At 35.7% G+C, this 26,279-nt stretch overlaps 1 protein-coding gene across 4 annotated transcripts in view; it reads left to right on the top strand.

The window, feature by feature from the left end:
- Positions 1–26,279, top strand: part of MAPK10 (mitogen-activated protein kinase 10) — a 334,813-nt gene that overhangs the window by 205,795 nt on the left and 102,739 nt on the right. For all 4 annotated transcript variants that reach the window (XM_055313051.1, XM_055313052.1, XM_055313053.1 and 1 more), the window contains one exon: positions 489–658. In XM_055313051.1, coding sequence (XP_055169026.1) covers positions 489–658 — 170 coding nt within the window. The remainder of the gene's footprint in view (positions 1–488; positions 659–26,279) is intronic.

Consider the following 26,279-nt stretch of genomic DNA (forward strand, 5'->3'; position numbering starts at 1 on the left):
AAGATTATGTAAATCTAATCTACATAATTTATTTTCACCATTAAAACTATTAGTTTTTTTTTTAATTTTTATTTACTTATGATAGTCACAGAGAGAGAGAGAGAGAGGCAGAGACACAGGCAGAGGGAGAAGCAGGCTCCATGCACCAGGAGCCTGACGTGGGATTCGATCCCGGGTCTCCAGGATCGCGCCCTGGGCCAAAGGCAGGCGCCAAACTGCTGCGCCACCCAGGGATCCCAAAACTATTACTTTTAATAATAATAGTTTTAATGCTGAAAATAAATTATTCTATGTATTTTTTCTGAGTCCTTTTACTCCAGATTATCTTACATGGACTAATACATATTTTTTATATGAAATACAGTTTATATAATGATGATAGATGACTGAATTAGTAATCATTAGAAGAACAGACTTTTCTATGTCTCTTTATCAGTCTGGTTGTTCGTTTTCTCATGGTTTTTTTTTTTTTTTTGTTATTTTCTCAGGGATTCGATAAACAAGTGGATGTGTCATATATTGCCAAACATTACAACATGAGCAAAAGCAAAGTTGATAACCAGTTTTACAGTGTGGAAGTGGGAGACTCAACCTTCACAGTTCTCAAGCGCTACCAGAATTTAAAGCCTATTGGCTCTGGGGCTCAGGGAATAGTTTGGTAAGTGAAATGGATTTAGCATACATATATATGTTAGCATATATATTTATTTATTGAAGTATAATTAACATGCAGTGTTTTGTTAGTTTCAGGTATACAGCATATTTAATAATTGTATACATTACCCTGCTTATCATGATATGTATAGTCACCATCTGTCATCAAATGTTATTACAATCTTATTGACCATATTCCCTATGTTGTACTTTTCATCTCTGTGACTTCTTTGTTTTATAGCTGGAAGTTTGTACTTTTAATCCCTTTTATCTATTTCATGCATTTCCCGTCTCACCTCCTCTCTGGCAACCACCAGTTTGTTCTCTGTATTTAAGAATCTGGTTTTTGGTGATTGTCTCTTTGTTTTGTGTTTTAGATTCCACATGTAAGTAGAATCACATGGTATTTGTCTTTCTCTGCTTGACTTATTTCACTTGGCTTGTATTTTTAAAGGGAATGATACTGTGTATGTCAACTAGCCACAAACACCCCCACAAATAAACATAAATAAATAGTACTATTTGAGATGGGAAGAATGTCTTCTAGCAAGGCAAATAAAATTATGAACATTATTTGTAATTCATTATTCATTTACTAAAAATATGTACAGCTTTGCTGGTGAATAGTCTTTCTACTCACCAAAAGTATCCATTACACAGCAACCATGGAGAAACCAAGAAGACCAGAGGTTTCTTTGGCTAATACATTTAGAAAATTTTATTTGGATGTTTTTGCAGCAAGAAATGAGGGGATATGTTTTAAGATAACCAGCAAATAAAATACTCTACACTCCAAAGAAGCACAAATGATATCTCAAACATTCCTATAACTTTTAAAGTTCAATATTTAAAATTCAGTTACCTATTACTAAGTGGTATTTTAAAAATGTCTGTTACATGTTTCCAAAATGGAAAGATTCTGGGCTCCTTTACTAACCATTCTTTTATGACATTTTTGAGTGGCATTGAAATGATGACAAATCAAAACCTGATTATCTATTGTGAAATTCTTGCAAAAGTGATAATATCAAATTGATAAGCATTTATTTTATGTAGTTTTAACTTGCAGTGTAGCCACCAAATGTATTTAGTATGAATGTATTAGCATAGTAATTTTCAACTTGATGACTCATACCTATAAGTAAAAATTTAGCACATGTACCATAAATATGTATAGTTTATATATTTATAGAGGATATTTACTTAGATCAGTATGCTTATTTGTTATATAAACTACTGCTACATTAGTAATATCCATTTGGAAACATGAACACTCTTAAAAGATGAGCTTAAGGTGAAATAAACATTATTTTAAAATATATTTTACATTTTTTCATTCATTTGATATAATGTAATTTTGATGACAGGAATGTGGCAGTGTTCATTATTTTTTAAACTTTTATTTTATATTTCACAAACAATTTTAAAATCTGGTTCGTTCATTTTTTTAAAGACTTTTTTTTTAGAACAAAATGGTTCACAGCAAAATTGAGATGAAAGTACAGAAATTTTCCACATTCTTCCATATTCCTCCTACCTCCACACATGGGTAACCTCCTCCACCACCAACATCCTCCACAAAAGTGGTATGTTTATTACAATTGATGAGCCTAACTGATACATCATAATCACCAAAGCCCATTTTATACATTAGGATTTATTCTTGGTGTTGTACATTCTGTAGATTTAGACTAATGTAGAATGATATGTATCCATTAAGGTATCATACAGAATATTTCCACTGCCCTAAAAATCCTCTATATTCCACATGTTCATCCTTCCTCTTACTCCCAACTCCTGTTTCCATAGATTTGCCTTTTCTAGAAAGTCATATAGTTGGAATCAAACAGCATATAGCCTTTTTAAATTGGCTTCTTTGACTTAGTAATATGTATTTAAGGTTTTTCCATGTCTTTTCAGAGATTGCTAGCTCATTTCTTTTTATCATTGGCATACCTAGACATACATTGAAACGTCTAGGCATGCCATGATTTATCCATTCACCTGCTTTAGATTATGTTGGTTCCAGGTTTTAGTAATTATAAATAAAGCTGCTTTAAACATCCATGTACAGGTTTTTGTGTGGACATAAATTTTAAAGTTCACCTCATTTTGATAACTGGTTTTAAGTTTACTCTCAAAGCTTAGTCAATGCAAATAGTAGTAGTGCATGCAACATTGGCGTACTTCTAAATCATTTACTAGCATTTAAATTTCATTTATCAAATATACCAAGGCCTTTATTAAAATTTACTTAATAATTATCTAAGTCAATCAGTAATTGTTTTTGCTATTCAAAAGATGGAACAGTTTAACATTTTTAACAATGGACCAAACCTTTCATTTCAAAAATATTTAAGCCGGTAAAGTCTTATTTTTAATTTTTATTTATTTGTTGTAGTGCAGGTATGAGATGAACCTCTTTATGGCACAAAATAATTTCCTAGAGTGGTAGGCAAAATAATGGTCCCCAGATTCTAATCCCCAGAATCCTTGACTATGTTATCTTAGGTGGCAAGAGGGACACTGCTGATGTGACTAAAGTTACAGGCCTTAAAATGGGGAAGTTATCCTGAGATATCCAGGAGAGATCAATCTAATCACATGAGTTCTTAGAAAGTGGAAAAGAAAGGTAAAAGAGTGGGTCAGAGAGATACAATGGGAAAGGAGAGATGAGAGATTTAAAACGGGAGAAAGACTTGCTTTATTTTTGCTGGCTTAGAAGATGAGGAAGATAGAAGACAGAGGAAGAGGTAATGAGTTAGGGAATGGGTTGGCTTCCAGAAACTGGGAATGGCTGTCCGCCTCCAATCAGCAAAAATATAGAGGCTGCATTAGAGTCATGCAACCGTAGGAAATTGGAATCTCCCAACAAATGCAAATGAGCATGGAAGTGGATTCTCCTCTAGCACCTCCAGAAAGGAACCAGTCTGCTAACATCTTTAGCCTGATGAGGCCCATGTAAGGGCTTTGGACCTGTAGAACTGTCAGATAATAAATTTGCGTTGTTTAAGCAGTTGTTTGTGATGTTTGTTGTTGCAGTTATACTAATACAGATAGTATGGTAAAGATTCTATTATTAAGATAAATGCTATAAATCTCCTAGAGCAGACACACTGAACTATAGTATTTTCAGCAAAAGGAATTTAGGGTGCTTCTGTCAATCCCCCTCAAACTATGACATTTCCCTTTGCCTTTCAAACATTTTTTACCCTAGGTAATATGAGACCAACTGCTAGAGAGGGATAATGTGTGTTTGGGAGAGACCAGTTATTAATTTGTTTATTAAATATTAGTACTTTTAATTTCCTTTCTACATTACAATATATGTTTATATTTTCTGCATTATGCTAGATGTCTTGTATACCATGTAAAGAATGGGAAGAGTTAGGAGAGTTAGGACAGTTAGGAGATCACTGCATTTATAAACAACTTTCAAAATGTGATAAAAAAATAAGAAAAAAAGAAAAATTCTTATAAAGGAGGAGAGACAGGAGATGGAGAAAGCAGAGGGATTTCTGGTTACTTTTCAATAAAGGAAAATTGTAGAACATGAGAAAATTTTCCTACACTTTTCAGTTCATACTCATTGAGGTTGCTTTATTTTCCTTTAAGTAAAGCTGCCACAGAAAATTAAGGCACTAGTGAAAGGAAGCTAATAGATCCTTAATGATTAAAAAATGGACCAAAGTAGTATTTTTCTTAAGAAGTTAACAGACTGTTCCAGAAATAGCTGATAATCTACTAAAAATTTTGTGGCATATTTTTGGGACATTTTGGGCCTCTATTTATTCTTGTATAAGACAGAAATCATCTTAGGTCTTAGGTATACTAACTGAAATAGATTTCAATAAATAAATGTCCTTGAGTAAAATTTTTAATCCAGTTTAACAATAGATTTATCAGCACATTTGTCAATAAGGACACCTGAATTCCAAAACGTTAGCCTTGGAGTTTCCTGGGATGATTATTAGTCTTTTGGTTTATAGCTGAGGGAATTAAGCCAGCAAAGACCAAGATGAAGGGACAGAAATAGGATGGCATATTCCTCTTACTCATCTTCTAATTTGTTACTCTACCATGTGCACAGACAGCACAATTCCAGCACATTCCTTTCTGGACATGAATATAGTTGTCCCTTCCTAATAGCCTAGCTTTGAGATACCTTTGTTTATTTATCATGACCTAGGTTAATAGTATACTATTTCTTTTGAAGATCTATTCCTGTATTAATTTGTCCTCTCTACCTACAACCTTTAATTTAATTTCCTTTTAATTGCCTTTTGTCACTGGTGAGTTTATCCACCTCTCCTACATCAAACACAGATCCATTCTTAGACATGTTTCTAAAATCCACAGACCTTTCTTCTGCTCATGAAAACTCAAATTTGTGTATTTTGTTCTATACGATCCTGAATATAGTGACTGAGAGAAATTGGAAACTAGAAGTATCTAGGAACTTTGGACATGGGAGGCAATCTGAAACTGATGATTCATTTATTTTGCTTTATTTTCTCTAGAGCAGGAATAAAACATGTAGGAACCAATTTCAAAAAGGATGTTCATCATCAATTTTTTTTGTATGTGTTGCTACAAAATTTTGTGTGTGTAATAACGATTTTACTTTTCAAGTATAAATGTTGGTATACTGGTATTTATGTTTGAAATGGGGTCTCATTTCTACTGTTTCACTTACCTTAAATTTATTATTGGGTTCTTATATTTTCTTTCTTCTCTTTGGATTGCTTCATTGCTTATTCACTATCAAGGGAACAAACAGGCAATACTTAAATATCTTCAAAAAGAATTAACCACTACTATGGTATTTTTTCATTCACTGTGGGTGATGGACCAACAATGTCATTTTTGAGAATCATTAAATAAAATCTAATAGGAAATAATTTGAAATAAATGAAAGTTGTCTACCTCTGAGAGAAGAAATAAAGATTATCTATTATAACAGAAAGATACAATGATTGAGCAGGCTCCAAGATGGCAGTGTAGTAAGATCCTGAACTCACCTTCTCCTATGGACTTCCAAGTCTACATCTACATATGGATGGATCATTTCCCTCTGGAAAAAATCTTAAAACAAGATGAACTGTTTACCACAACAGAGGATAAAAGGACCAGACTGAGCATGTAGGAGAGGCAGAGTAATAATCTTGCAAAACCCCCACCCTCATTGTAGCAACACACAATACGGAGGGATCTCATCGGATAGGCACATCGAGCACCCTGGTGCCTGGGATATGCATCAGAAAGATGAACCCCCAGAATGTCTGGTATGGAAAATCAATGAGACTGATGTCTGGGGATCCCAAAGTGCCATAGGAAACTGAGGTTCCCCTCTTGGAAGGCTTCTATGGGCACTATTTGCATAATGGAAAGATTTGGTATCAGAACTCTGTCATTTCTCTCTAACTTAACCTATAACTATAATGATCCTGATAAACAATAGCAACCCCCCTCAAAAGAAAGAAAGAAGAAACTAGGGTTCCCCTCTTGGAAGGCTTGTGTGTGGTCTTGCTTGCCCCAAGATCCAGTGAATAAACAGTAGTTTGAAAAATACCTAGAATATATGTGAGGGACATTCATTTGCTGATCTGAGGTCATTGGCTGGAGGGGTGAGGGACAGTTGAGATTTCTCCTTGGAGACAGAGGTACTGATAGATGTCATTTTTATACTCTACACAGCCTGCTAGCACAAGCAGGTGACCTTGGACATGGCATCAGGTCTGGGACAGGTTGGGGTGAGAATTTATGGCAGTTACTGAAACTGGAGAGCACAGTCAGTTACAACTCTCCTCTGTTCCCTGGCTGGGGTGGACAAGAGCATGCAGTCATGGCATTCTTCCATGCCCTGCCTAAAGATAGTGCGTGCACTGACAAGGCTCTCTCTTGCTGCATCACTGAAGCCTGCGGGCATGCGTAAACAAGACATGTTCTTGCTGCCTTTCTGAAGCGGGCAGGCATATCCTACCTACTACACGATTCCACTGCCTTGCTAGAGCCGAGGGCATTTGCAATCTACACAGGGTACATCTCTTCATCACCTGACCCTGGTGCCTAAGAGAACTGGCATTTCAGAGCTCCATAGGATTGTAACAATTAGAAAGACAGCTCTTGGCCCCCACCCGAGGGAGGTACACAGGCAGCAGATTAAAACACAATTACAGTTTTCCTATGAGAAAAGCATATTTACTTAGACTGGAGCTTCAGCCTGAGGGACATGCTTCTAGTTTCCCACACATTTAGAGGTCTAAGAGATGCTCCAAGGGAGCATAAGCAGGGAGACACCGTCCTTGCACATTCTCTTGACCTTACTATAGCCATCGTGACTTCCCAAAAAAGGAGCTTATATACCCTTCTGGAGTCCCCTTTGCTGCTGTCACCCAGGGGACATCTCCAGATCTCCTGATTTGGAGGCTAACAGGAATTACGATTGCAGACCCATAAGACTGTATATATTTGCATCCTGTAAAGCTACTGCCTGAGAGTTGGCTTCCAATCAACCTGAAACAGGGTGCTAACTGAGATTCCTTCCCTTGGATCAGTGACTCAAACATGGGGGTATATCAAGAATAAATCAGGCAGTTTAGACAATCACAAAGGTTCAAGGGACAAACAAAAGCTAGGACAAGGTTGAATGAAAAGGATTACAACTAAAAGAGGTAGCTGTTTTGCCAAATACACAGAAACACAGAGTCAAAAAAATAAGGAAACAGAAATATGATCTAGATGAAAGAAAAGACAAAACTTCAGAAAAAGACCTGATGATAAAGATAAAGAATTCAAAAGTAATGGTAAAGAATTCAAGTAATGGTCATAATGATGCTCACTGAACTCAAGAGGATAAACATAGACTTTAACAAAGAGATAGAAAACATAAGAAAGTAGAAACAATATTAAGAGCTGAAGAACATGACTGACCTGAAAAATATTCTGGGGGTTGGGTTGGGGAGTTCAATAGCAAACTGGATGAAGTAGAAAAATGGATCAGCAACTTGGAAGACAAAGCAATAGACTCCTCCAGACAGAGGTGCAAAACGAAAAAAAAAATAAATAAATGAAGATAATTTAAAAAGGACCTCTAGGGAACATCAGACAGAATAAAAGGGTCCCAGAAGAAGAGAGTGAGAAAGAAACAGAAAGCTTATTTAAAGAAATAATGGTGAAAACTTCCCTCACCTGGGGAGAGAAACAGACAGCCAGGACCGGGAAGCCCAGAGAATGTCAAATAAAATGAACCCAAAAAGCACCACACCAAGTAACATAATTAAATTGCCAAAAGCTAAAGCGAGAATCTTAAAAGCACCAAGAGAAAAATAAATTATTTCGTACAAGGGGAACTCCATAAGACTATCAGTAGATTTATCAACAGAAACTTTCCAGGCCAGAAGAGCGTGGCACAATATTTTCAAAGTGCTGAAAGAAAAAAAAAGCTTTCAAACAAAAATATGCTACATGGCGAGATTATTATTTAGACTTAAAGGAGAGATAAGGAATTTTTTAGACAAGCAAAAGCTAAAGGAGTTCACTACTACCAAACTGGCCTTACAAGAAATAATAAAGGGACTTCTTTAAGGTGAAAATAAAATGGCAAAAATTAATAACAAGAGAACATATGAAAGTGAAAATCTCACTGGCAAAGGTAAGAATGTAGGAGAGGTGGTAGCTACTTCAGAAGGTTAAAAGACAAAAGTAGTAAAATTAACTAGAACTACAATAATCAGTGAAGAGACACATACAATAAAGAGATGTAAAATGTGACATCAAAAACATAAATTGGTAAGGGAGTAAAAGTATAGAGTTTTGGAATTATTCAAATTTAAGTTGCTATCAACTTAAAAAACAGACTGTTACATAAATAGGCTGTATGTTATATGTGAGCCTCAGTGTAACTACAAAGCAAAAACTTAAATAAGATACAAAAGAAGATAAGAAAGGAGTCTAAGCATAACATTAAAGAAATTCATCAAGCCACAAAGCAAAAGAGAAAAGAAAGAGAACTACAAACCAACCCCGCCCCCCCTTCAAGAAGACAATGAACAAAATCACAATGAGTACATACTTATTTGTGATTATTTTAAATGTAAATGAACTGAATTCTCCAATCAAAAGACATAAAGTGGTTGAATGGATTTGAAAAAAGATGCATTTATATACTGCCTGTAAGAGAGATTCACTTCAGATATAAGGACACACAGACTGAAATTGAAGGGATAGAAAATGATGTTGCATGGAAACGGAAACAAAAAGAAAGTTGAGGTAGCTATACTCATATCAACAAAATAGACTCTAACATAACTGTAATAAAAGATGAAGAAAGACATTACATACTGATAAAGGGCTCAATCCAACAAGAAGATAAAACAGGTGCAAATAGGGTGCCTGGGTGGCTCCGTTGGTTAAGTGTCTGCCTTCAGCTCAGGCCATGATCTCAGGGTCTTGGGATTGAGCCCTGAGTTAGGCTCTCTGCTAATCAGGGAGTCTGCTTCTCCCTCTCCCTCTGTGCTTATGCTCTCTCTCTCTCTAATAAATAAATAAAACAAACATTAAAAAAAACAGGTGTAAATATATATGCACCCAATTTTGGAGTACTAAATATGTAAAGCAGATACTAATGGACCTAAAGGGAGAAACTGACAGCAATACAATAATAGTGAGGGATTTTAACATTCAACTTATTTCAATGGATGGACACTTCAGATGGAAAATCAGTGAGGAAGTATCAGCCTTAAATGACACATTAGACCAAATAGACTTAACCTATCTATAAAACATTCCACCCCAAAGCAACGGGATACATATTCTTTACAAGTGCATGTGGGATATTCTCCAGAATGGATTACATAGTAGATCACAAAACAAATCTCAATAAATTCAAGAAGATTGAAATCATATCAAACATCTTTTCTGACCACAATGGTATGAATAATAGTCAGACTATAAGAAGAAAACTGGAAAAACTGCAAATATGACGAGATACAACAACATGTTACCGAACAACTGTGGGGTTATAGAAGAAATTTAAGAAATAAATTAAAAATACCTAGAGATAGAAGAAATCAGAAATAAGATATACCAAAATCTAGAGGATGCAGCAAAAACAGTTCTAAAAGAGTAGTTCATAGTATCCACCTAAAGACACAAGAGAAATCTCAAATAAAAGATTTAACTTTACACCCAAAGTAATGAGAAAGAGGAAAACAACAAAGCCCAAAATTAGTAGAAGGGTAGAGATAATAAAGATCAGAGTGGAAATAAATGAAATAGAGACTAAAAAGATAATAGAAAAGATCAATGAAACTAAGAACTGTTTCTTTGAAAAGATGAACAAAATTGATAAACATTTACCCAGATTTATCAAGAAAAAAGAGACAGGGCTCAAATAAAGAAAATCAGGATTTTCTATATTTCTATATTTCTCAACAATATAAAGGATTGTTAAGAGACTTCTATGAATAAAGTAAATGCCAACAACCTAGAAGTAATGCATAGATTCCTAGAAATTTGTCAACTTTCAAGACTGAGTCATGAAGAAATAGAAAATCTGAATAGATTGATTACTAGTAAGGAGATTGAATCAGTAATCAAAAACTTCCTAACAAAAAAATCTGGAATAAGACAGGTTCACTGGTGAATACTACCAGTCAAAGATTTAACACCTGTCCTTCCCAAACTCCTCCAAAAAACTGAAGTGGAGGGAAACATTTTAAACTCATTTTACAAGGACAGCATTACCCTGATACCGAAACCAGACTAGGACACAAAAAGAAAGAAAAAAGAAAATAAAAAAGAAAAGAAAAAAAGAAAAGAAGACAAAGAAAAGAAAAAAAAAAGAAAAAGAAGATTACAGGTCACTATCCTTGATGAACATAGATGGGAAAATCTTCAACAAAATGTTAGCAAACTGGTTTCAAACAGAGATAGACAAATACTTCATGATTTCACTGATACGTGGAATCTAAAAAACAAAACAAACAAAGTAAAACCTGGATTCATAGATACAGAGCAGATTGATGGCTACCAGAAGAAAGGAGGCTTGTGGGGATGGGCAAAATGAGTGAGGGAGATTAAGAAGTACAGACTTTCAGTTTTAAAATAAGTGAGTCATGGGGATGTAATATACAGCACGGGGAATATAGTCAATAACATTGTATTAACTTTGTAATATGACATGGTAACTGGACTTATTGTGATGACCATTTTGCAATATACACAAATGTCAAATCAATATATTGTACATCTGAAACTTATATAATATTGTATGTCAACTATACCTCAATACATTTTTTAAAAAAGAAGAAGAAACAATGATTCTGCTTCTCCACATGAACAAAGAAGTCCTCTGTACCTTCCTAGGTGGAGCATTATAATCTAGAAGATGCTTTTTTAACAAAAGTAGTGAGGAGCTGGATGACCAAATATTTCAGAATATTTTTCCAGTCATCAGAAGATGATTTCATGAGGGTTGCTTTTACTGCCCGCTCCAGAACAACAACAACAACAAAAAGAACATAGGAACAAATCAACAGCAGAGAGTTCACTGTCTTCTCTCACTTCCATCCTGCTGTTGCTTGCCAAGCCAAGGAACATTTCTGTTTTCTCTATTATTTTCTCCAAAGATGATTCAAACTGACAAAGTGGTGGCAAAAGTCAACAACCAAGCTTATGCAGTGAAGACTTGCAGAGGTTGGTCTGCTCTTTACCTGAAAAGAGCTGATTGTACAATTTAAATGACTGGAATTAAAGCCATATTCTTTCCCTTGGACTTGTTCTCTTTGACATCTGTCCTTCTCAAACTCCGCTTGTAATCAGCTTGTAAGCAGTACCAATCCAATTTTGCAAGATGATCTTTTACAGGATATTTATATCAAAGATGAAAGCTTAATACTGACAAAAGCATAGGTTTTGAGTGGCTTATTACAAAATCTCTGGGCCTAGAAAATTAAATATTTAGAAATAAGTTGATACATTTTATGTTAACTAAACTTTTATAAATTCCAATTAGAGCTAGAGGATAGCATTTAATTAAAGTTGAAATAATTGTATTTATAAGATGCCCTGGAAATAATCCAGTATATTAATCTATCTTAAATTGAACATATATCCGTATATTTATATACATATTGAATATAACAAATAATTTATAGTATATATAACATATGTACATATAATACATATTAATCCAAATGGATTAATTTATCTTAATTGATATATATTCTATTTATAGACATGTCTATACATACACACAGAAACACACATGAATTTCATACATAGAGATATATATATAGTTCTGTTTTCCACAGAAATCTGGAAAATCACTTCTGGTGAATGTCCTTCAGTTAGTGATCTATAGCAACAAAATCCTATGCAGGTAAACAATCTAGGATATAAATTGCCAGGCACGTTCAACAAAACCTTGGATGTTCACATATTCCTGTTTTCTCACCTTCCTTTGATAAGTGACTGTTGGTGAATAGAGTGAGCCTGTGTGGCAACGTCCTTTAATCTTAGTTAAGTGAAGGGTTAGATAGGCCAAAGGGAAGTCTAAAATTCCTATACTTAATAGGGAATAAAAATATTCCATAAGCAACACTGTGGTGCAGGAAATGAAATTTGTTACATCACTTTATCTAGTGGGCCCTTCCTTGGCCCAACATTTGATACTGCAGCTATGTTATCTTGGCACACATGTATATATACACATGAGCTTTAAACCTTGTTTATTCCCAGGTAGAATGTGAAGTGATGAAAAACATAGATGTGACTTAGTATCCACCCAACACATAAGAGACTTGTGAAATAAGGAATCCCATATACCTCAGGGTAGAATATTGATAGTGTGACAAATCAGAACTACTCCCAAGGGAGTCTGAGTTATTGACTACAGAGCTCCCCATGCCTTAAATAATAGGAGTATAGAAAGGAAGGACTTTCTTTGTTGTTTGCTTTATTTTTGTGTTTTTTTTTTTTTGAATTGTGAAACACAATTTGAATCTTTGACTTCCTACTTCTGCATAGTACCAGTAGGTAGAATTACTGTGGGTAGGCCAGAGCTCTCATCAAAAACTAGACTGGATCCAGTGAAGCAATGGAATCAAACACTAAAGAAGCAAAAAAAAAAAAAAAAAAAAAAAAAAAATCTCTGGATTTTTCAAAAGCTTAAAAAAATTACTGGTAATAATACCAAGTCAAGTCATATTAGTAAAGCAATTGCTGCCTGTGGAAACTTCTTCAAATAGTAATAGCCTCTCGGTACTTAAAAATTGGTTTATTGTAAGTTTTCTTTTTTTAATGTACTAATTTTTATTCAAGAAAAATGAGTATTGAGTCAGTGATGCTTTTAACAGCTTTTCTTGTTTTGGCGACAAATTGGAGCTATTCCATCCATGCACTGATTTAATCATCTTTGAACTACTAGCACAATTCTTTTTTTTTTTTTTTCAAAATGGCTGACAAATTTAGGGGATATTTGTAAATAGTACCAGAACAAAAGAGATTGAAACTTGGCAACGTTAGGGCACATGATGGAAAGATACTCAATATTTGTTTATTGCTGATTATGATTCAGAAAGAAATTAATTAAATAAATTCTTTGAATTCTGTAAAATATTTGCACATTTAAATATTATCAATTCAATTAGAGATACTTTATGATACCTTATATTATCATGTTCAGTCTTTACAGTTCTAAATATACTTAACTTCAAGGTAATTGGACTTACCATTGTATTTCATCAATGATTATACTTAACTTCCAGTCTCTAAAGCCTTAGTTTACACATCTGTAAAGTGGAGATAATATTATCTCACGGACTCAAAAAAGCATAAAATTAGATACAAGAAATTGCCTTAAATCTGATATTGTCATGACTTTTAATAGATTCAAGCAAGGTAGACTTTAACGTTACTCTTTTCTACCAATGGAAAATTGCAAAAGGTCAACTTAGATCATCCAGGAAGATGGCTGATTATAACAGCTGCATTATATAATCAGAATGTGCATATTAAATTCACATTATAGTTGAGAACATGGGATTTAAAAATGACTTTACTAGTATTCCGTAAGTGAGTCTAGCAAAAAAATATCGGAACCTTTTTCTTCCTATCTTGCATTCTGAATTTGTTAACCAAGATTATTTACAATATTTATACAAGTTTTAAATACCAGTTTTTAAATTTGTAACATGACTGCACAGACCCAGCTAACCATCTCAAAGCAGAGACTCCAAGCAGAAAAGGTTTGTGGTTATGAGGTTGATGGTGTGAAGGGAAATGGGTAAAATCATCCAGATGATTTCTTAATTAAAAAAAAAAAAGGCTTTCTGAATAATGTAAAAGACACTGGGTCATTGGGTCCCGAATGATGATTTTATCTGGTTTCTGGAAACATCATTCACAGTCCTATTGCATGTTTCTTAGAACTCCAAAAGAACCATTATGCTAAATGATGCAGCTTTAATCACACATTTCCAGTTAGCCCCTAACCAATGGAGATGATTGCTTTGATCCATATCTGGAAAATCAGCACATTGTGTACCCCTGTTATTTTCCATTAATTGTGATTTAGACTCTTAATTGCCACCTTCTTGATATAAGGAATATTGAGCTTCAAATATTGTGTTTATACTGGTAAGAGGTGTGAGGTGTCCGTGCTCTAGGACAGAAAGTGTATTTATTATTATTTTTTTGTCACATTTTGCCCCTTGGCCCTTTTGCATAGCACAATCCCTAAATACATGTTGCCTGTATTTCTTGATTGATGATTAATATTTACAAATATCACCTTTTTTTCCTTCACAGAGAAAATATGCTTTGAGAAGCTATGGGTAGAAGTTTAATGGCAGTGTGCTTACAGGAAGAAAAATATTATATAAAATCCATATTTCTGTGTATTAACTGTTAAGTATGTACATGTACATATTTGTAAATATATAGTTACCAGTGTGATAATTGATGCTGAACGGGTTGGTAGTATATAATCTTAAAAATTATATTTGGTTTGTAGAATGTATTGTGGACATTTATTCTGAATCTGTCATTTAAATAAATTTGTAGTTAATTATATATATATCCCTGTAGTAAAAACTGTTAGCAAGAGTTTGCAGCCCAGAAGCATTTTTCTTGGCAGAGGGGAAAGGTAATCATTTAAATTTCCATAGATAATTATTTACTTACAGATGACTGAGTCTTCTCTGTGTATCATGTTTGATATAAATGCTAAAATCCGTATCAGAGAAGTTATTAGTAAACACACGTATTTATTTATTTTTCAGTTTCTACTTTAATCTCAAAGATTAAATGGCTAAGTGAGATTGATTCTTAGTTCTTTTAAGGACCTATCTTCTAGGGCTTCAATAGATATTTTCATTGCAAAAATAAAATTGGTTTATGGTCTATGCACGATTTTGCCAGATGCTTAAATCCTGATTGTTAGGATTAAAGAGCATCTATGTTTATATTTTTAAAAGGAAACTATAATTTAAATATAAATACCTAAAGGCTTAATCCTGCACTATCCAATGCATCTTGGAAGAGCCGAATTTCCTTACAGAAAGGAAGCAAAGTCTTCAGTTAAATTATGCTAAATAACAGATGGCGATTGCTTTTCCTCAGATTCCAGAAATCATTCTCATTTACTGCTTTATCCTGTCTGTAGGTAAGGTGGCTAAAAACAAACAACAGACAAAAAAATTAAAAGAAGAGCGAGTAGGTGTTATAAATTTTGTAAATAAAATACTAAGGCTTAGAGGAACTTTTTATAAAGCTCAGAAGCGAGGTACTGGGCCCCTCTCTCTACAGTCCTGCCTCTGGCCCATTACAGCATCTCATTCTGTTTATAGAGATTGATTTGTCTTGCTAGTCATGGATTTGAATGTGGGAGTTGAGGACAAAGGAAGGCATCTTTCAGTTTGGAAGTTTGAGTGACAGCCCTATCATTTTCCTCGTTCCGCTCTCTGCTCCCAGATTTGTTACATTTATTTAAAATATTTGACCTTCTCAAGTGAGTTTCGCTTTACTTGTCCAAATTTATGCATCCAGCATTGATCCAGTAGGATGGGGGAGTCTAAATCACTATCAGAGAGGGAATTTAGCCACTTCATAGACGTGGGTTTTCTTTTATTTTAAGACAGTATTTTAGAGTTCTCTTAGCTATGCTCTTCCTCATCTATATTTACTTTTATTTTTTATCATTAAAAATATTTTCCACAGAAGATTTTAGCATGTCCATTCATAAAAATCAAGATTTTACTTCCAAACCAGGGAGATACAAAAATACTTAAAAATCTGTTTTTCCTTGGGTTCACCTAGGATTGGAAAATATAGTTGGGGAATGTGTGCTCGGCACAAGAGCACGTGGAAGAAGGAGCACATGGGGGGTGCCTTCCAGCCTGCACTCCCTGGCCCATGATGTGCCTGCGAGACCCCTTTACCCGGAGGAGCTACCTTTTCCTAGTTACACACAAGAATCTTGCAAACTTAAAAAATTAAAAAATTCACTGGCATGATGGTTTAACCTAAAAAAATGGAAAGAATGAGAGAGCAGGGGGAAACTGTAAGCCAGATTGTTGTCACCTTAACACTGTCCCTTCCTCCACCTACTTTTGCTCCCTGCAGCTCCTTATGAGCAGGAGGCTTTCAGGGCCTCCCTGCTCTCTCAGCCCGTCGTCATTCTCCTGCCTTTTCCTTTCATTACCTTTTTCCTCTTTAGCCTGGAACTGTGAAAATGATGTTCAAAGACAGTCTCAGAAGTTATGTCTTTCCCTCTTTGTCCTCTGCAGCTCCCTGTTTTCTAAACGCCCATTCAGATCAGCCCAGTGGGCTGTTTTCTGTGCGGCTGGAAGGCAGAGCTCAGCTTGTGAAATCACATAATCACACTGATTTCCTCCATTATAAGTTTATGAGCTTCATCCTCAGCTGGGCCCTTGCTGCTTAGCAATCCTTTTACTTATGTGTCTCATCAGCTCCCTAGCTCATTTCCCATGGTGACTGTTACAGGCCTTTTCCAACTGTCGCTGCCAGCTCCCAGTTCCACTTCACCCATCCCATTTTTTTTTCCAGAAGGGTTTACCTCCTACTTCCTGGAGAAAACAGATGTCCTCAGGCCTGTGAGCTCCCAATTTCCCCTTCTACCTCCTAGATCTGTCATCTACAATCTTCACTGCTTCTCCACCAGGAGCTCCTGGAGGGGGCAGGCCACCCACTGTATTCTCAATGACATCTTCCCCCCACCTCCACTTAGGAGTTGCTCTCTATCTTGCATCACCTGGCTCCTGTCTTCCAGTACCTTCTCCTCTGCTTACAGAAGACCTCCCATCGAATTCTCATGTAAAAGACAAGTTATTTAGAATGTTTCTGCCCCTCAGACTACCTCTCTGACTCTCCATCATCAAAATTCTGAATACGGTAGTCTGAATTTAGTGCATCTACATACTGTTTAAATTCTAATTTCATAGACAGTGCCAATTCCATCACCATAACTCCTCTGGTGGAGGAGGATGTTATGGAAAAGGCTACCATGACCCCCTAAATGACTAATTCACTGGCTTCTTTTTCAGCTCCTATTTTTTTACTCCTCTGTAATGTTTGGAAATGTTACATAGTCACCAAATTCTTCTTTATGTCTGTCTTTCCTTGATTTCCAAGCTGGGAATTTTCAAAATCTGCCCTTTGTTTGGAATTGGATGAACTGGCAGCACAGAAAGGGCAACACAACGCAGTGGTTAAGAATGCAGACTCAGGAACTAGGGTGTCTGACTGGGCTCAGTCTTAACCTGTGTGTGACCCCACTTATTTCACCTGAAGATGGGACTGGTAGAAATATATGTGTACAGAGTTGCTAAAGCACTCTAAATCCATTAAGACAATCCTGGCTTTAGTAAATAGACAATATGTATTAGTTTTTGTTAATGTTATCTGACCTGGGTCATGGCCAGTTTCTAGGGGACTGGTTACATGGAGAACTATTTTTTATAGTTTAATGTGCAGAAAGACAGTGAAATAATCTAATCAAAAACTCCTGGAGGGAGGATTGGAATCAAGAGCCAGAGCATAAGGAGCTAGAGAGGCAAGTAATAATTCCAAATCCTACTGAGAGGGAGATTCTAAGTGAGAGATGGAAGCAGATTTCAAGAACCAGTAAAGAATTGGATTAAAGTGAGAGAAATTTGGGAACAATGGAATGAATATACGGCACTGTTTACAGAATAAAATTGCATACAGAATAAAATTCAAATATTTTAGAATGGCACACTAGTCAATGTTCCCAAATGTGCTGGCCACTTTTTTTGCTTCTGCTATAAATGTGAAGTTATTTTCCCCCATCTGAGATGGTCTTGATTTATCTGTCATTCTACCTGGGAAATTGCTACTTATTTCAATTTCAGCTATAAGGTTACCAAATTTGTGAAACCTTAACTCACCTTTCCTACTGCTTAGCAAAAGTAATTATTCTCTTATCTGCATTGACATAACATACTGTATTTTCATTTCTTTTGATACAATTCATACTTTTATTGGGGAGTATTTTATTGCTATTTAAGTCTGTTAAGGGGAGATTTTATTGCTATTTAAGTCTGTTGTTAGATCATGAATCTCCTTGGACAAAAATTCTGGCTAATTCATCCTTATAGTCTCAAGACTTCAAAAGTGACTGGCACTAATGGAAACACCTTAAATGTTTAATTTAATATTTAATTTAAAATATTAAATCCATCAGTACTATAATGTATATACCTATGTCTGTCTATCTACTGTGTATTAAGTAAATAGTATATACCCTTAATTTCAGGAGTTATACAGAAATAATTGAAATATTTAAAGTAGAAACTAGCATCAGCTCTCTGAAATAGATACTAATGCAACTATTAATGCAATAATTAGAATGATTTTATTTCTCTAATAGCTGTGTTTTTAGCTAATCTAAAGAATGAGCTAATAATACCACAATTGATTTTCAAATCACTAATTAAATGCTATACCAATTTCTATTTGATCTGATAATATTGAACAGCATGGACAAATGGCAAGTCTTTTTTTTTTTTAAATTATTTTGATAATTTTTATTTTTTTTTAAATTTTTTTAATTTTTATTTATTTATGATAGTCACATAGAATGAGAGAGAGAGAGGCAGAGACACAGGCAGAGGGAGAAGCAGGCTCCATGCACCGGGAGCCCGATGTGGGATTCGATCCTGGGTCTCCAGGATCGCGCCCTGGGCCAAAGGCAGGCGCCAAACCGCTGCGCCACCCAGGGATCCCCAAATGGCAAGTTCTAAAAGAATTGTTATAAAGTACAACTCAAGGATTTGGTGCAGAATCCCTGAAAAGTATTCTTCCATACTTTTGGGTCTAAATGTGAGAGAGATAACATCGTCACTATAAATTAATATTTATGGCATCCATACAGAATGCATTAGGGTTATACGGTTGGAAAATCAGACATGAATGCCAGTGATACAGCTAAAGTCAATATTGAGGATATATTTATTAGCACTGTACATGTAAGGAGCATTACAGGATTAAGGGGAGAATTACTAGGCTTAATAAAATGAAGAAAATGTAAAATATGGTAGTTGTCAGGATTCATTCTTTATAAACAAAATAAAGAAAAAACAACAAAATGTGATCTCATCCCTAAGATAGCTCATTAATTCATTTTCACTCAATGAATATTTAATAAGTGACTGATTCACATTAGGCACTGTGCTATGTCATAGGGATATAAAATTAAATAGACAGGGTCAAAGATCCTGCCATCTATCTAGTCAGAGGTAGACATATAAACATATAAATTCCATTGCTTTTTTTTTGGCTAAGTTCTTCACATCCTTCAATTTATATACATTAAGATAGTTCTGGCAGCTATAACAAATTGACCAAAAAATCCAGTAGAGGTTCAAACACAGTAGAAGTATATTTCTTTTTTGTCAGTTGGGGGAGAGGTAAATAACTGGATAATGGGAAGGTGCCTGCTCTGTTCAGTGGTGTGAGGAGCCAGGCTGATGAAGACTCTGCAACATTTACCTGTGGCATCCAAGATCTCCAAATAGCAGATGGGTATAAAAGCATGGAGGGATCTTTATTAAGCAGGCCGGGAAGTGGTGTGTTTCCCTTCTGTTCACATTCACTGGCTACAACTCAGTTATATGGCCACCTCTAACTGTATAGGTAGCTGGAAATGTCATCTAGCTGTGTGGCCAAGAAGAGGAGGAGGACTAGGATTTGTAGTCCCTGCCCTATATTATAAATGTTCATCATTCCCCTGAATCCAGGGTCAGTGCCCCTCTGGCTTCCACATCACCCTGTATTTTCTTTGTCAAATCACCATCACACTAGTTTTACGTTGTCTTATTTCATACTTGATATATAATCCTTACAAGCAGAGACTGTCAGGCTTGCCCCCAATTGTATTTCTAAAGGTTAGCGCAGCTCCTGGCACAGAGTGGGCACTTAATAAATATTTATTGCTGTAAACTTATTCTTCCCTTATTCATCCCTTATTCTCTCCCAACTCGCTAGAATCTACTTCTTTGTACACCAGTGAGGGTATGGTCTCATTGTTACTAGTAACCAAATACCAGAGATATCAAGGACTCTTTGGTCTCCGTCTTATTTGATTTGGCACTTGCTACTTCACTTTGATAGTCTTTTCTTTAAGGTTTGCCTCTGAGTTTTTCAATTTTACTTTTTCAGTTCTTATGCGGACTCCTTTTCTGTGAAATTGGCTTTCAGAGGAGAGCTCTTGGGTGTTAAGTGCTTGCAAACTCATGGGTAAAGGAGAGAATATATTTTTTAAAGATAGGAAAGCCTGTGTACCCCATCAGAGAGGAAATGCTGGATGCTGGAGGTGGGTGTGTGGAGAGAGAGTGAGTGAGGGAGAGATAGAGACAGAGAGTCCTAGAGAGAGCACAAGAGAGGATATAGAGACAGAGATACAGAAACAGAAAAATAGCAAGAAACAGACGGCAGATACACAAAAGGAGAGGAAGAGAGAAGCTGAAGATACACAAAGACACAGAGCAAGCAATTAACAAACACCCAGAGAAAAACAGAGATAGAGACTGAAGATACCAGAAAGGGAAAGCATATTGGTTAGAGACCAATTTCTGAGAAAGCAGGAAGATCCTAATGGGATTAGCTTTGAAAAGAGGTAATGATTCTCAATCAGAGAGTAAAATTGAGAAAACCTCATTTTTCTTTTGTTTACAAAGAACCATGCTTGGTATATTGTGTAACATTTCTTCCCTAATGTTGCTTTACTTTCAAATAGAGGTGGAAATTTGAATGGACAAAGAAATCTTTTGACTGTGCAGTTACATATGAAAAGGCAATTGAAGGGAAAGTAGGACAAATGTTAGAAAAGAGCATTAGTTACAGAGCAATTCTTGCAAAATTGCCACTTCTGTGTCTTTGTACTTTGAGGAGGATGAAGCTCATTGGTCAAAGTGCCTTATCATTGATACCTTTTCTTTTGGTCAATATGGTAACAGGTAGAGAATAGAAAGGTAGACTCAGCTACCATGTCTATAGAGTAGAACTTAGCTAATGGTGTTCATAGATCTTTGTTTCTTTTATAGCTCATTGTTAGTTTTTAATGACTATTTTCATTTATTTTGTCCCATAAGCAAACAAAGCAAACATGAAGTTTCTTGATCAGAGACAGAATATTGTTACTCACAGAAATTACTTCTCCCCTTTTAGGGCTATGTTATCTAGGCCAGATGTTATATATATATATATATATATATATATATATATATATATATATATATATAGGCTTTTGCACCAAGAAGAAATTGTGAAATTATGAATTTCAGAGTTTGTATAGGAACTGCTACAGAGCTGCCAGCTTCCCCTTCTGAGAGATTGAGAGAGAGAAATCAAATCTGTGCAGTATGAACAGATCTTCTCTGGGAAGAGAAAGGAAAGATCTCTCTCTTACAATCCTTTGGAAGGTAAACAGATGGTTCTAGATTTCACTTGCTTTGAAATAAACACACTTCACTCTGGAAGTCTCAATTTATTCACTCTTTAATTTCAAGATTTGTTCTTTAGCTGGATTATAGTTTTCTTTGCTCAGAAAGTCCTCATGTTGCAGAAACATTAAAATACCTTTATGAGGTACATACCATTATTTACATGAATAAGATAAAATTCCAGCCTTCTAGAGTATTAGCATTTCTGGAATAAATAACCTTGTAAAATGGCTATTTAAAATAATTTTTGGGAGCCTATGTCTCTGCCTCTTTCTGTATCTCTTATGAATAAATAAATAAAATCTTGAAAAAATAAAAATAATTGTAAAGTAATAGTTGTGTCATAAAAAGATTTTGTTTTTGACAACTCTCATTTGACTAGAATGCAAGATCTTTTGATATTTTAATCAGATCAATTTATAAGTACATATGGTGTGGCTGTTCATACTTGTTCTGTGTGCATAAACCAAAATAGCCCTTTTAAACACACTAAAGGGAAGGGACCAGGAATTTGGTACTTTTTCACAGAAACTTTGCTAACTCCTATTGTATGCACTCAAAAAATATTTATTACCAACTTAGTTTGGAACACAATAATAGCACAAACAATACAGTCAAGATTTAATGCTATTTTCATCCTATTCTCTAACAAGCTTAGCACTTGAGAACTATTTTCCTTGGTTATCAAATTGCATGTCAGAAGAACTTAAACTTCTGCCAATATAAGGATTTAAAAAATATGAATGTCTGTTTCCTCATAGTGTAATGATTGTCACTTGAAGTCAGCACCCACATCGACTTCAGTCTGTCCCACTGAATTTACTTATTTATTTAGCACTGACTATGTTCTAGGCACCATGCTAGATGCTGAACTACTGTCATGAGTAAAAGTGGATATGGTCTCCCTCTCTTTCCAAATTTTTGTCTAGTAAGTAGTATCCAGTTATACATATCTGTATTAAATAGGCCATACTCTAGGATAGTCTCACAAAGATACACAAAGTACAGTGGCTCAAACACTCCTCTCTCCCATAAAAGTCTAAGCTGCTGCATAGTTCCAGGGGATAAGGCAATTTTGTTTCATAAGGTGATTCAGAAATACAAGCATCTTGACAATGTTATTCTTGCCTACATGCCAAAGTCACTAGGGTCACATTCCAATTTGTGGGAAGAGATAAATAGTAAGTAGGAAGCAAGCAACCTATCTATAAGGATATGACCCAGAAGTCAAATATTTCACTTCTGCTCTCATCCATCATCCTGAAATTAATCATAGGGTTACATCTGGCTGCAAGGGAAGGTGGGAAATATATTTTCTGCTGAATGCCATATGCCTGTCTAAACTAGGGAGGTTCTTATAACTATCAGGATGAAGAGGATGGACTTGGGGGAAATCATAAGTCTCAGAAATAATAAATTTTCAGTTTCTGGATCTGATGACTGATACCCAGTCCCTTTTCTTATTCATCTGACTTCAACTTGTGGACACTGCTTTAAATCAGTGTAGGTTTTAGTTCTTGATCCCTCTGATCCCTAGCTATGTCCCAGCCAGCTGCATTATATGGATTAGGGCCAATTGAATCTCAAGAAGTGGCACAGGTAACATAAGTTAAATGATAAATAAATGGATTAGTGTCCTGCTAGACTGATGCGATCGTCCTGTCTGTCTCCTTCAGTGTGTTTTCCCAAGATCTTTCACACTGGCACTGGAAAAAATCCTCATTGAATGAATAATGAACAAATGAATGCCATATGTTATAGTAGTAGCTCTGACTTAATGTTCTTTTTTTTTTGCCCCCTACATTATTTTAATTTCGTTCAACTCTGCGAATCACACCATTAGGGGCAGGAAGAAAACCAGGCATAGAACTTTTAACCTGGCTCTGAATGTTTTCAGGATAAAAGCTATTGTTTGAATTTCTCTCATCTTCTGTTTTATAATTATCTGAGATATTTGAGGATGATCATATACTTAAAAAGGATTATAGAAAAGAATACAAATATCATTTTATTGCCTATTTTACAGATAGAAACCTAAGGTCTAAATTGAGAATATTTGCCAGTTGTCATATAAGTTATTCATGTTAGAGGCTTTGATTTTCAATTCCTTGTTCTTTTTGTATTGCATTAATTCTGAAGTTTTAGGTGACCTATAACAGATAGACCTGAGGTTCATAATCAGATCAGGTGCCTTTATTTTTTTTTAAGGTTTTATTTATTTATTTGGGAGAGAGAGTGAGAGAGAGAACACAAGCAGGAACAGAGGGAGAGGGAGAAGCAGACTCCCCTGCTGAGCAGGGAGCCCAATGCAAGGCTCCATCCCAGGACCCTGGGATCATGACCTGAGCTGAAGGCAGATGCTTAACCAACTGAGCCACCCAGATGCCCCTGGCTGCCTTTAAATTAAGTGCATAGTCTTTTTCCTTAGTATTCGAAAAGTGTGACTCCTTGGCTGCATCGACAGCATGAAACTTTATGGGAAACTTGTTAAAAATGCAAATTCATGCCTCTCATCCAGACCCAGAAAGTCAGAAACTCTGGGGGCCAAGCTCAGCAATGTAGGTTTTAGCAAGCCCTCTTGGTGATTCTGATGATCATTCAAGTTTCAGAGTCACTATCTTGTATTGACAGGATAGCACACAACATGTATTAAGACATTATGTTATATGAGGTAGACATTCATAACCAATTATGGAGTGCCTGCAAAGTGCCACCCTTGTGCTAGATACTATATGTACCTAGTCTCATTTAATCATCACTGTAGGGGCGCCTGGGTTGCTCAGTGGTTGAGCGTCTACCTGTGGCTCAGGTCACGATCCCGGGATCCTGGGATCAAGTCCCACATCAGGCTTCCTGCAGGGAACCTGCTTGTCCCTCTGCCTGTGCCTCTGCCTCTCTCTGTGTGTCTCTCATGAATAAATAAATACGATCTTAAAAAATCATCACTATAGTCTGGAAAAATTGTTATTACTATCTTATTTTATGAAGGAGAGAGCTAAGGCTTAGAGAGGTCAAATTTCAAAGCTCCTCCCCGAAACCCACTAAGATTACATAGTTTGATATTGGTGAGGTTGGGACTTTTAAACTCCAATGACCACAAGTTTTCTAAAGCCTTGCTTTAAAAAATGCACTGTATTATAATTTACTCATTGACCAGTATGGAAAACAAGAATATTTGACATTTGAAACATAAGGTTTTCAGGACCATGAACTGCTTTCAAATTTCCTCTAGTTATAATGTGTTGATTAAAATGCTGCTTTGACTTTGAACAGTCTTCTTTTAGTTCGTGCTGGTGTATGCAAAATATCATCCCACCAGGAGAAAGAATTGACTACTTTCGTTAAGTGATTTGCTTCTATTTTTACTGTTTTTAGAACTTGGTAGTGGTCTGATAGAGACAGATGTGCAACCTTCACTACAAAGGCTCTGCTTGAGAATTGCTACTTGGCCCTTGAGAGAGGGACTTCATCCTGTGTGTATCTGAGAGTCTACCTGGCCAGGAACATCCCAGTCTCTCCAAATGCAGGGAGACTGGACCCTGGGATGAATTAAATACTCTGGGTCTCATAGTTCATCATTCCCAGGTCTCTGGGGGGCCAGTTGACCTGTCTCTCCTCAGTCACTGATGCATGAGCATACCTGGGTGTTTAGAGTGTAGATGGTGGAACCTTGACACACGTTCTTGCTTAACCTTTTATTGGTTTTTTACCTGTGGAGAGACTGAGTCCTGAATAAACATCACCCCTTAATAATTTGCCTATAGTGGGTAGCTCTGGTTATTTCTAGAAGGAAACTTTAGAGACTGTTTTCAGATCTTTAGATTTTTTTAGAGAAGCAGATGAATGTATACCTGCTACATACGTATACATGTGTTTGTGTGTGAAACCTAACATTAAAATTTTAGTTATTTTAACATTCTGTAGGCAAAGTCTACTTTTATAGGCTGGTTATATTCATTACATGTTTACTTTGCATTTTCCACGGACTTTTGGTACTTAAAAATTCCTCCCTTCAAGTTCATGTATTTCTTTAGCATCATAATTTGAGTTAATCTTATCATCCACCTGAAGTCCCTTCTCTTTGAATCACAGTTTATAGATTAGAAACCAAACAATAAAGAAACCTCAATTTAAAATCTGACTGGGACGGGCTCTGTGTGGCTCAGTTGGATAAGCGTTTGTCTCTGGCGCAGGTCATGATCCTGGGGTTCTGGGATTGAGCCCACATCAGGCTCCCTGCTCAGTGGGGAGTCTGCTTCTCCCTCTTCCTCTGCCTCTTCCCTGGGTCGTGCACAGGCATGTGCACTCTCTCTCTCAAATAAGTAAATAAAACCTTAAAAAAAATCTGACTGGGTTGGCACAATGCCATCACCATATAAACTAGCTGAGTGACCTTAGACAGGTTACTTATAATCGCTGAGCCCTGTTTTCATTGCCAGTACAGGAGCATAAAAAGTGTCCAGCAATATCTTTGAATGTATAGTAAATAGTTAATTCCTTATTGTTACCCTTTTTAATTCTGACCAAAAAAAAATTATGGAAAAAAATGGATTTTCCTCTCAAATCTAAAGGAACTAGCAATATTTTTTTCTTTTTTTTCTTCTAAGGAAAATAAAAATCCTACAAACAATTTTACGG

The sequence above is a fragment of the Nyctereutes procyonoides genome, unplaced genomic scaffold (genome assembly GCF_905146905.1).
Source record: "Nyctereutes procyonoides isolate TBG_1078 unplaced genomic scaffold, NYPRO_anot_genome, whole genome shotgun sequence".
In the NCBI taxonomy this organism is placed as follows: Eukaryota; Metazoa; Chordata; class Mammalia; order Carnivora; family Canidae; genus Nyctereutes; species Nyctereutes procyonoides.